Raw genomic sequence first — 12,748 nt, forward strand, 5'->3', positions numbered from 1 at the left:
TTTTTTTTTTTTTTTTTTTTTTTTTTTTTGTATGGAGGATCAAACTCGGGACCTTGCCTCTGTGAGACAGGCGGTGGAACCACTGAGCCAAATCCCTGGCTGGGGTGGGTAATTGTTGTGGAGCACTGCCCTGGGCATCTTAGGATGTTCCTGTACCCATTAGCCAAATAACAGTTCCCCCTAGTTGTGATTTCCAAAACTGTCTCCTGACATGGCTTTTTTTGGACATTTTTGGTCTTCAGGAGCCGTCTTCTGTTAGATAACTAATTCTACCAAAAGCCTAATTTTTCTTCTAACTAATCCCATGCTGTGATGGAATAACACATAGTTAGCCATAGTGTGGTACATGTTCTGGCGGTGGCATAGCATGAAGATGATTAAAGGGAAATATTAGTACTTTTCTGCTTACCAGGCAACATCTACAGACTTAATAGAGTTAACTTTGTTCACTACAGAATGTCTACTAGAGTCCTTTTGGCTACTCTGTCCATCCCTATTACCCCTGAACGTACAGATATTGCTCGACTTCTGGATATGGATGGCATTATAGTTGAAAAACAACGTCGCCTTGCAACGCTTCTAGGTCTTCAAGCCCCACCGACACGAATTGGCCTTATCAATGATATGGTTAGTAGAAGTTTAAGCATTTATAGCTTTGGACAGAAAACTTTGGAAAGGTTTAATAATTCAGGATTAAATACTGGGAATTCTGATTCATTGTCAGGCAGTTCTGATGCATGAACAGGGATAACCATGTTATAAACAAGCACTTTGTTCATTTGAGTCAGTTCTGTCCAGTGTGATCTGGAGTTAAATTGGTGGGACCTTTGATGTATTAGGATGTGGACTGGTACAGATGGACACTCAGATTGAGGAAAAGTAACACTAGGCAAGAAGGACCATGGATTACAGTAAGTCCCTGATTTAAGAACAAGTTCCAGGGGCCGGGGATTTAGCTCAGTGGTTCGGTGGCCTGCCTTGCAAGCGCAAGGGCCCAAGTTCAATCCCTGGTACCAAGAAAAAAAAAAAAAAACAAACAAAAAAACAAAAGTTCCATTCTGAGAGAATTGTTTGTAAGTTGGATTTGTTTGTATGCCAACAAAATCAGTCTTACACAGTATACTTGTGAAAGTTCGCAACTCAAATGTTCATAAGCCCGGGACTTAACTGTGTTTTAGGGTGTTGTAGGAAACTAATCAAGTAGACATACATGTGAGAGATAAAGATGAAGCCAACAGAGAAGTTAAGACTCAATTCTGCACACCTATGGTATTACCAACTTTTTCTCTCAAACTTTTCATTTTATATTATTAAAGCAGTGGTTCTTAACAGTCATGCAGTGAAATGACTTTGTAACTGGTGCATAAGCTACTACCTGACATGGAGCATGCTTCAGAACAGATAAGAAAGCAGCTGACAGCTGTGTCTTCAGTGCTTGCAAAAGCACTTGAAGTCATCAAGACTGTTCACACTGGTGTATGCTATGGTCAGTCATCCCTTGTTTGGGGACTGATTTCAGGTCACTTACAGGTACCAAAATCCAGAGACGGGCAAGTCCCTTAACTAAAATGGCATGGGATTTGCACTGCACTTGACTTCCTGTAAATATTAAATAATTTTTGGATTACTTAAAATATCTGATAAAATAAGTACTGTCCAGATAGTTATACTTTATTGTTGATAGGCAAAAAAAGTACATGTATAGATGTGAGTTTTTTCCTTAAATATACTTTTCATCTGTAGTTGATTGACTGTACGTGTGGAACCTGAGGATAGGGAGGATCAAAGATTAAATGAACAAAACACTGTCCTGTTGATGAATATTTGAGTTTTCTCTATTTGGGCCTAATAAGAACAGTGCTGTTCTGTTGTTTGATGATTGGCATAGAAGTAAATGATTTGTAAGCTATTGGTAATAAGATAGTCTGGGTTGGTCACAGTACTTAATGTTTGCAAATAGTGTGTTAATTTTACTTAAGTTCTTGGGAGCTTTTCACTGTAGGTTGATGCATAATGTGGGACAAAAAAATTCAACAGTAAATAGTTTGGATTGTGTTCTGGTAAATTTAAAGGGGATTGGGGATAGGCAGCCTTATACTCATTTTTCAGGTTTCTAGTCCTGTACTTCATACTCAGTTTATTTTCAGTTTATACTTAATTTATCATAGTTGTACATTTTCCTTCAGTAATTTGATCTTTTTTTTGTGCTTAATGTAGGTTAGATTTAATGTGCTACAGTATGTTGTTCCAGAAGTGAAAGACCTTTATAACTGGTTGGAAGTAGAATTTAACCCTCTAAAACTCTGTGAGAGAGTCACAAAGGTAAGCTGTTGTCTTTAAGTTTTGGTAGTGTCACTGTGTGGCTGTCATTGCAATTTTGGGTTGTATCTGTCAACAGAGGTATTGTCCCGTATGTTTGGAACAGTGCACATTTCATTGTCTTTTTTCTTTATATCAAGAGAAAAGATATTTCTGATGTGCTAGACAACCTTTGAAGGTAAATTAGCAGCATGACTGATTTAGCCATCGCTGTCAGTCACCTTCAGACAAGAATTAATAGCTTTGTGATAAATTTTTAATTACCTTGCCTGTGTGTTTTTTTATGTTAAAAAAAAAATGGAAGGAATTTCAGATGTTTTAGGTCTGTTACATAGTATTCATTCTCAATTTAATGGATTTTATAGGTTCTAAGTTGGGTTAGGGAACAACCTGAAAAGGAACCAGAGTTACAGCAGTATGTGCCACAGCTGCAGAACAACACCATACTCCGCCTCCTGCAGCAGGTAAAGATACATATGAATGTTTCTGAAGAAACTGGAGCATAACTTGTTGTTTTTTGTCCTTCCTTCCTTCCTTCCTTCCTTCCTTCCTTCCTTCCTTCCTTCCTTCCTTCCTTCCCCATTGGCCCTCTATATTTTGATCACAAAATTAAAAGCTGAATAGATACAGAACTGCTGAATGAAAGCCTCCCCAAATTCTACTCCTGTCCAAATTAGTATTCTCATTTAAAAAACAGAATTATATGTAATTGCTTTTTTCTTTTTTTGCTGAATATTATCTTGGTGTGTTTTCCTTGTTAATGATGTGGGCTACTTTATTCCTTTCAGTACTGACAATGGTTTTTGTCATTTACTTTTTTTTTTTTTTTTTTTTTTTTTTGGTACGGGGATCAAACTCAGGACCTTGCACTTGTGAGGCAGATGCAGTGCCACTGAGCTAGATCGTGGCCTCTGACAGTGGTTTTTCATAGTCAAAAGGTGTAGTGCAGTGATGGTGAACCTTTGTAAAGCTTTTAACGATACAAACAGCCTGCTGCGACACATGTGCTGTAGGTTTCCTATCACTGGCATAGTGTGTTTATGCAGACTTTATTAATGAAAACCTGGTTTCTAGTTTTTTACCTCTGTTAGAAAGTACCACTACAGCATTTGAATAGCTTGCATCACGGTGTGCAGTGTAGTGGGACTTTCTATAGCATAAGAAGTGGAATTAGTTATGCAGTTTACATTAATTAAAGCTTTAGTTACTTCAAAAGACTTGATTAATAGATTTCCACCAGTAATGAATGAGACAGTCTTATCCTCTGCTACCGCTAGGTATTAGTATCTTAATATTTCATCTTTGAGTAAATTTGAAAGTTATGGTTTGTCATGGCTTTGGTGCTTCTATTTTTGCTCTACTTGGGGAGTGGGGGGTTTTATTGTTTGTTCACTTAAATCTATGGACATTTCACTGACCTCTCTTTTGTCTATGTGAGCAGTGTTATTTCTTATGTGCTATACAAATAGTTGAAGGTTAATTAGCAGAATAAGTATAAATAGTAATGCTGCCAGTCCTTCAGACAAAAAATTTTATGAAGTGTTTAAAGATTAGATTAGCAGCGTGTGTTTATCTACAAATACATTTTATTTTATTTTACAAAACTATGATTTCAGAAGTGAATAGTATAACGTGATGGTTCATAGCATAGAATTTGGAATTAATTGATTTCAGCATCAGCAGTGTCCTGTTAAGATAACTCATCTGAACTTTACTTTTTTCTTCTCCTTTGAACAATTTGTAAAATTTCCCAGGGCTGTCATGAGATTCTGCATACCAAGTCCTAAATAAAAGGCAGCTATTATTATTAACCTTGTGTTTTTTATGCAGGTGGCACAGATTTATCAGAGCATTGAATTTTCTCGTTTGACTTCTCTGGTTCCTTTTGTTGATGCTTTCCAACTGGAACGGGCCATAGTAGATGCAGCCAGGCACTGCGACCTGCAGGTATATACTGTAAGGGAGGGGATATTGAGGTGGGCATTTGAGAACTAGAATGACCAGCTGCTTTTGTGTCTCTGCTTTTGTTACTGTGGCATCTTTTTAAATTTCACTTATTCTCATTCATAGCTTTGGTACTTAACATTCTTTCCATTTCTCTCTGAAATTCAGTTGAAATTGTTTTAATCGAGCCATTTGTAGAAAGACAATGTTAACACATAGATTTAACTGCTTGGTACTGTTTTAAAAGGTTCGTATCGACCATACTTCTCGGACCTTGAGTTTTGGATCTGACTTGAATTATGCTACTCGAGAAGATGCCCCAATTGGTCCTCACCTGCAGAGCATGCCATCAGAACAGATAAGAAATCAGCTGACAGCCATGTCTTCAGTTCTTGCAAAAGCACTTGAAGTCATCAAGCCAGCTCACATACTGGTAGGCATCTTCAGGGGGAACGGTTCACAGAAGTTGTTCTTTTTTTTGAAGCACAACATTGATTTGCACATCTTACCTATACGTAACGGTGACACTCATCATAGGGGATTTGCATGATATATCCCACTGCTTCCTTTCTTCCCGTTCTCCTCTCCCTTCCCTCCTTTCCCTCCCTATACACAAAAGCTTTGCTTCCATTTTTTCTTCTATTTTCCACTTTTATCACCCCACCGTTCCTCTTTCCATTGGTTCACAGGTTTTGAGGGACTGCTATACCATGTCTTTCACAAAACAGCATGGGATGATAGCTGAGAGAAGGGAGACTTGTACTAGGTCATTTTGTCAGTTTATGAAGTACGTTTAGGAGATACTCAGATCACTGAATTTTTTTTCTGTGGCACAAAATAGTACACAACACAGGCAATGTAACAGTGGGTGATAATTGTATAAAACCACACACTGCACACATCATGCCCCTTAGAATAGTGATATATTATGAATGGGCTTTTTCTTCTTGCTTACATTATTGTTTGGCTGTTAATATTCTTCCTTATCTTGAGCGCTTACCGCTGATTTGGTGCAGAGATGTTGGCTCAGCAGGTGAAGTTGGTTCTTTTAACTGTCATTGCTATTGAAAGACAAGTGGTGCTACATTGCTAGAAAAGATTAGGTAATACTGTTTTTTTGTTACAAAATGCAAATACACTGAAGGGTAGTGCATTAGAATTATTTTGTAATGCCTTTGATGTCTAATACCATTGTATATTGCTTTCAGTTATGTTTTAAAATGCTTTTATTTTTGAAGCAAGAGAAAGAAGAACAGCATCAGTTGGCAGTTACTGCGTATCTTAAAAATTCACGAAAAGAGCATCAGCGTATCCTGGCTCGCCGTCAGACAATTGAGGAAAGGAAGGAGCGACTTGAAAGCCTGAATATTCAGCGTGAGAAAGAAGAATTGGAGCAGAGGGAAGCTGAACTCCAGAAAGTACGGAAGGCTGAAGAAGAGAGGTTACGCCAGGAGGCAAAGGAGAGAGAGAAGGAGCGGATCTTACAGGAACATGAGCAAATCAAAAAGAAAACTGTACGTGAGCGTTTGGAGCAAATCAAGAAAACAGAGCTGGGTGCGAAAGCATTCAAAGATATTGATATTGAGGTATGTAGCATAGAACTGTTTTATCCAAGTCTCTTTAGAACATAGTCTTTTTTTGAGGGATGGGGGGTTTGAGACAGGGTCTCACTATGTAGTTGAGATTGACCTGGAACTCACTATGTAGCCCAGGCTGGTCTCAAATTCACATCGATCCTCCTTCCTCAGCCTCCTGAGTACTGGGATTATAGGTGTGCCGCCACCATGCCCGGCCTAGAATATAGTCTTTTGACTCAGTCTATAAGCATTCGGTTTTAGTTGCTCTGTATTTAGCTTTTAACCACTAATTTTCATCATAGTGGTAGAATTTAAGTAGATGTGGACTGGACAAGTGAGAACTAGAACTAAGGCTATTAAGCTGGGTGTGGTGGCTCAGGGCTATCTGTACTCCCAGCACTTGGACAGCTGAGACAGAATTGCTGTGAGTTTGAGGTCAACCTCAGGTACATAGACCCTGTCTCAAAACAAAACAAAACAAAAACCAAAAAAAAACCCCAGGTGTCGTACAGTAGCTTTATATTTCCTAATTGGCACCGAAAGAACACACCCCAGAAGAAACAGTTATCAAACACTTAATTTAGGATTGATTCTAGACAGCAGTGATCTCTGTTCACTGTTCGGTATATTACTAACAAGGATGTATTTGTATTTCCTTCCAGGACCTTGAAGAATTAGATCCAGATTTCATCATGGCTAAACAAGTTGAACAACTAGAGAAAGAAAAGAAGGAACTTCAAGAACGCTTAAAGAATCAGGAAAAGAAGGTAAATGAAAGGATCAGTGAACTTTTAGCATAAAAGATGAGTTAAAAGATATCTTTTTTAAAAGTGCCATATGTTATGTCATTCAGATTGACTATTTTGAAAGAGCTAAACGTTTAGAAGAAATTCCTTTGATAAAGAGTGCTTATGAGGAACAGAGAATTAAAGATATGGATCTGTGGGAACAACAAGAAGAAGAAAGAGTAAGTTTTAAATTTATTTATTTTTTAGCTTTGAGTTTATTGGTACATTTTAGGGATACAGTACAGTTACATTCAGTAAGTTTTTAATTTAAATGTACTTTTGACTGTAAACTGGATTAAATTATTTACTATTAGTGAAACCAGAGTTTCAAAATTGATTGCCAAAAATGATGTTTTAATAGCTGCTTACTAACAGATTGGTGGAAAGATAGAAATTTTCACAATAGAAATTAAATATAACACAAAGCACAACTAGAAAGCTTATTTTAAAAATACATTTTAAATGGATTAATTGTATGGAATAAATGTATAATTCATAGTTTCTTCTTGATTGACAGAATCGTGCAGCAATCCCGACAATCTTAATTTAGCAGTACCGCCTAGTCTCCATTTCCGTCCTACCACTTTAGCCCTAGGCAGCCACTAATCTATCTACTTTTTGTCTCTAGATTTATTGTTCCTGATTTCCTATAAATGTTGTGATGGTTGCTGTGACTAGATAGCTCACTCTGGAGTTTGTTGGTTTATATAATTTCTTTTTGTGCTGGGGATTTGGTCTGTACAGTTTTTATCTTCTGGTACAAAAACAGGGTTTGCAAATGTTTATAGTGGCCAGCTATGTAGTAAAACGGAGTGAACTGATTCTCATTAAAAAAAAAAAAAAAACAAAAAAACCCCAGCAAGCTGGACGTGGTGGCGCATGCCTGTAATCCCAGCACTCGGGAGGCCAAGGCAGGAGGATCGCTGTGAGTTTGAGACGAGCCTGGGCTACATAGTGAGTTCAGGTGAGTCCCAACTATGTAGTGAGACCCTCTCTCAAAAAACAAAAGAAAACAAAAAAACCCAGCAAGAGAGCAAACACCTGTGGGAAAGTATTTCAGGTGTCACTCATGGGACTAAATAAAATGTATATGTTATAGATGCCCCAGAACTACCATATTGTCTCTTGTGTCTGTCATCGTAGGGAACCTCCTGTGGTATGGCAAGATGGAATGTGGGAAAGTATCTTCTAATTTTTAAAGAATATCTGCTAGTAAATTGGGGATAATCAACAAGAAACTCTTTGAAATTTAACTGTGTATTATATACTTGCAGATTACCACTATGCAGCTAGAACGGGAAAAGGCTCTTGAACATAAGAATCGAATGTCACGAATGCTTGAAGACAGAGATTTATTTGTGATGCGACTCAAAGCCGCCCGGCAGTCTGTATATGAGGTGAACTTACTGGTTTTAGAGAAAGTTTGTGAGCTTTTTAGTTTTACCTTAAGTAATCCCTCTTTTAATATATTGGTGTGTTTTGTCTTGGCTTACATGTCTAATTAGTCGTATTTTAATGGAATTTTTGGGGAAATACTTTATAAGCAATATAGTAGACCAATTGATAAATTTTTCTAAAGGTGACAGTTGCTTGGCTTAGTCTCCTTTGGTATGAGCTTTTGTTTGCTGTTTAATTCTGAAGTGAAAAAACTAGACACATGTATATTTGTGTTAAATTCTAATTACTTTCTTATAAAGACAGACCCACTGAGTTTAGATAATATCAACAATCTAAATGTCTCCCCTTTACTCCCAGGTACTGGGGATTGAACCCAAAGAATACTATCTCGACTCTCTTTTTTATTTTGAGACAGGGTCTTGCTGTGTTCCCCTGGCTGGGTACGAACTTGCCATCCTCCTGCCTCAGCCTCCTGAGCAGTGTATATCACTTCACCTGGCTCTGACAAGCTACATTTAAAAAAATTTGGCATACTCATTCATTTGGAAATTCTGATTTTTTAAATTGGAGGGTTATTTCTGTGGATCCAAGAGATTTGTGAGTCTTTACCCCTAATTTGTGTCTTTTGAGTAATTTTTATGTTTTTGGTGATGATGGCAGGAAAAACTTAAGCAGTTTGAAGAAAGATTAGCAGAAGAAAGGCACAATCGCTTGGAGGAACGTAAGAGGCAACGTAAAGAAGAACGCAGAATAACTTACTATAGAGAAAAAGAAGAGGAGGAGCAGAGGAGGGCAGAAGAACAAATGATAAAAGGTGACTGTATGGACCCAAGTTGGGAGGAAGGGTAAAGCAGTTCAGTTCATGCTAGCAGTTTTAGCAAATACAAGAATCCCAGATCATTGTCCTCTTAGCATTGCAGTTAACTGGATTCTTTGAACTGGTTTGTTAAATGTGAAGATACTGCATCTGTGAACTTGTTTTCATATGTTTGGTATTTTAAAAATCGATGCAGATGTTTTTATTACTGTAGTCTGTGTATATATTAGCATTTATTGAGGAATGCTTGGCAGATGAAGGTTGTCAAGTGGTCTCATGTCGAATCCCAGCTGTGCAGGATTGGAGGGAGGAATTCTAGCCTGATTGATAACAAAACTGTTGCTGAGTGGCAAACTTGTTTTCTTAGTATATTCTATGATGCTAACTATTTAAAAATTCTTAATCTATTTAGTAACTATTTTAAAATTCTTAAAATTTACCTCTACTCTATGGTTCTTATTGAGTACCAGAAAAGTAGGCCTAGCACCAGGGGAAAGTTGCCGATGTGGCACACTTAGTAATCAAACGCATTTTACAGAGCGGGAAGAGAGAGAACGAGCTGAGCGAGCAAAACGTGAAGAAGAGCTTCGAGAATATCAGGAGCGGGTCAAAAAACTAGAGGAAGTAGAAAGGAAAAAACGCCAAAGAGAGTTGGAAATTGAAGAAAGAGAGCGCCGTAGAGAGGAAGAAAGGAGACTTGGTGATGATCCACTGTCTAGAAAGGTGAGTATAGAAATAATTATGTGTATCTTAATGAGCTCCATGTTTGCTGGCTAGTTGCTTAACTACTGCTTAGAAGGTGACACTGGCTGGTTGGTGGGCCAACCTGTAAATCCCACCCAGGAGCACATTGCCAGTGCAGATTCCCAGCCCACCCAAGCTTATAACAGCCTTCAGGTTGACCACGTTCCTAGATGATGGAGGTCATTATTTCTAATATGCACTTGAGTTTTATATTGTTATCTTATAGCTCTTGAATTCCTGTACTCACTGATGATTTGCTACCCACATAATCACAGGACTTTGAGTTTGCCTTTCTCTTTGTCCCTATGTTACTGCTTTATTTCAGATGTTTCCATCACTTCCTGGTTTCCTTAGTCTCCACAATCATACATAACCCTCCTCCTTCCCCAAATTCCTCTACATCATGATCCGATTGATTTTTTTCACAATGTGGAATCTTTCCTGGCTTTACAGATGTCTTTTTTTGTTTGTTTAAGACAGGATCTCGCTTTGTAGTTTAGGCTAGACCTGAACTATGTAGTTCGGGCTGACCTCTCAAACTCTCGGTGATCTTCCTCCCTCTTTTTCTTGAGTGTTAGGATGACAACAGGCTGGGAATTTTTGTCCCAGGATCATTACACATTTCTCTACACAGGACTTTTTTTTTTTTTTTTTGTTACCGGGGAATCGAATTTGTGACCTTCTGCTTGTAAGGCAGAAGGCAGAACCACTGAGCTAAATCCCTGGCCCATACACAGGACATTTTTTTTTTGGTACCAGGAACCGAACTCTAGTCCTTGTGCTTGTGAGGCAGGTGGCGACATCACTGAGCTAAATTGCTAGCCCAAGTTTTTTTTTTTTTTTTAAGTTTATTTTATTTCATGTGTCTCCCCTCCCAAGCTTGCTTTGAGTTTTATAGCCATGTTTGCAAACATTTAGACCCAAATATGTTTGCTCTGTGTCATGTTTTCCTCTTTTCAGTTAATTTGTTTTGTGTATCTCAGTTCTTTCCAGAGTGTCTTTGTGGGTGCCTCAGAAGGATTTGTCACAGTTTAAAATCATCGTCTCAGAAATGTGGAGATCTTTGCTTGATCTCCCTTTGTATACATTGTCATGGAGGAGAGGGTTCTTGATGTGGAAATTTTTATTCTCTGGAAACGTCTAGAAGTTTCAGTATCTTTACAATAGAAGGAATTTAATAAATTCACTAATACTATGTTTGGACTTACTGTATATGCTCTCACCCTCCTTCCCTCCCTTTTTAATCTTTTGCCCTTAGTATTTAGTTTTTTTACAGAAGACAGAATTTGTTTGTTTTCTTTTTGGGTGCTAGGGATCGAACTTGGGACCTTAAGCTTGTGAGGCAGATGGTGGCACCACAAGACAAAATTTAAGGAGATAATCTTCCTTTTTCTGTTTTTGTCTAAGTCTTCTTCATTACATCTAATGTTTTACCCTGGCCATCTTTTTTTTTTTTTTTTTTTTTTTTTTTTGTACCGGGAATGGCAGGTTTTGAGTTTGATTTAGTTTATATTTTACCAGCAGGGCCCATTCTGATCTCCTGACCTTAAAAAATTTTGGAAATGTTAATTCTTCAGGATCATTCCTGTTATGGCTATTACAGTATCCTTTAAAAACCTCACGTGAGGTTCTAACATTTGTACTGTCTCCTAAAACAATCGAATTCTTTGTTAATATTACTGACCAGGTGAGTGTGAGGGGTGGGAGAAGCATGGTCTTCTGGATATAGATGTTCCTCTGTGGTATTGGCATGAAGTTACATTGACTGTTAGTTCATATTTTCTCTCATGGTCTACTTGAGAAAGTTTCTTAGGACAACCTCCATCTTGAGACATAGCCTAGTAGCTGGATGTGATGGCAGGGGATAGACTTCTTATCTGGCCTTGCTTGTCCTCTGCTTCTCATCTGTGGCTCTTGTTAGAGAATTTCACTACTAAGACACTTAAAGTTCCTCTTACTCATAAAGACTTTTGATTGCAGGTCATTCTCAAGCTTTGTGGATTTTTTTTGTTTGTTTGTTTTTAATAAATGTCCACCTCACTACCAGGTCTTGCTTTAAAATAATCTTGCAGAGTTACTCATGTTTGATTATGGCCTATGGTTATCTTTGGTGGAGCAGTAAGGTTGCATCAGAAGGTGTTTCTGAGTAACGTTATTATATTCATGTGTAAGAGGGGAGACCAGATTTGCATTTTCACTACAAGGATGTTGCGTGTCTTTGATATTTCCAATTTTTTTCCTTAGTTTTTTGAGACAGGGTCATGCTTATGTGTAGTTCAGACTGGCCTTGAACCTGTGGTGATCATCCAGCCTTGGCCTCTAAGGTGCTGAGATTATAGGTGTATGGCACCTTACTGGCTCTTCCCATAGTTTTTAATGACAGCACAATTCTTTGAAGAAATATTGTATATATAACCATTTCTTTAGACATTTCATTTATTCTACCATTTTTTGTGCTTAGTAGGTATTTTACTTGTTTATAAAGCTGTCTACAACATATGAGAATACTAGTTTCACTGTATTAGATACGCTTTTAAGTTTGAAAATGTTAACACTAGTGGTTGTAATAATAAACCATTGTCACTTGTTCTCTTTCCTGGTGCAGGACTCTCGTTGGGGAGATAGAGATTCAGAAGGCACCTGGAGAAAAGGACCTGAAGCTGATTCTGAGTGGAGGAGGGGCCCGCCAGAGAAGTAAGCAGAGTTGTAGAAATACATAGCACCCCTGCTCATAGATCTTGGAAATATCATATCAGTGGTTTTTAAAAATCTGGTTGATTTTTGTAGTGATGGAGAAAGGAGAGCCATGAAGAATTAATTGTATGTATGTCTTTAACTATTACTGGACATATATAATTTACTTCAATATTATTGATAAGTGACCTAAATACCTTAATATGTGCTTCACCTCCCCGTTTTTTTGTTGCCCAGCCTAACACTTCAGATGGTAAGAATGAACAGTCCCAGAAGATTTTTTGTCTAGATTTGTTAAAGGATGTTGAATCATCCTTTAAAATAAGAACTGCTGGTAGGCAAGAATTCAGGCTTTAATTTCCATATTGTGTGTTTAGGTAGATTGTTGTAAAAGATTGAGCAGTTGGCCAGCATGTTCTTGGGAAAGAATGAATTGAGTAGCTTTTTTTTTTTTTTTTTTTTTTTAA

At 37.7% G+C, this 12,748-nt stretch overlaps 1 protein-coding gene and 2 non-coding genes across 3 annotated transcripts in view; all 3 read left to right on the plus strand.

The window, feature by feature from the left end:
• The window catches only part of Eif3a (eukaryotic translation initiation factor 3 subunit A), a 35,594-nt gene that overhangs the window by 13,414 nt on the left and 9,432 nt on the right, over positions 1–12,748 (plus strand). The window contains exons 8-19 of the mRNA XM_033761388.1: positions 456–627; positions 2,218–2,322; positions 2,685–2,783; positions 4,150–4,266; positions 4,511–4,696; positions 5,502–5,849; positions 6,503–6,607; positions 6,694–6,807; positions 7,903–8,025; positions 8,687–8,840; positions 9,382–9,566; positions 12,193–12,281. Of these exons, the coding sequence (XP_033617279.1) occupies positions 456–627; positions 2,218–2,322; positions 2,685–2,783; positions 4,150–4,266; positions 4,511–4,696; positions 5,502–5,849; positions 6,503–6,607; positions 6,694–6,807; positions 7,903–8,025; positions 8,687–8,840; positions 9,382–9,566; positions 12,193–12,281 (1,797 nt within the window). The remainder of the gene's footprint in view (positions 1–455; positions 628–2,217; positions 2,323–2,684; positions 2,784–4,149; positions 4,267–4,510; positions 4,697–5,501; positions 5,850–6,502; positions 6,608–6,693; positions 6,808–7,902; positions 8,026–8,686; positions 8,841–9,381; positions 9,567–12,192; positions 12,282–12,748) is intronic.
• On the plus strand, positions 2,425–2,552 carry LOC117285350. Its single transcript, XR_004516349.1, has one exon. It is a non-coding gene; the product is annotated as a small nucleolar RNA SNORA19 (small nucleolar RNA).
• LOC117285349 lies at positions 3,721–3,847 on the plus strand. The gene has a single exon (XR_004516348.1). It is a non-coding gene; the product is annotated as a small nucleolar RNA SNORA19 (small nucleolar RNA).

This window comes from Fukomys damarensis, unplaced genomic scaffold (genome assembly GCF_012274545.1).
Source record: "Fukomys damarensis isolate Sample0158 unplaced genomic scaffold, DMR_v1.0_HiC HiC_scaffold_8, whole genome shotgun sequence".
Classification (NCBI taxonomy): domain Eukaryota; kingdom Metazoa; phylum Chordata; class Mammalia; order Rodentia; family Bathyergidae; genus Fukomys; species Fukomys damarensis.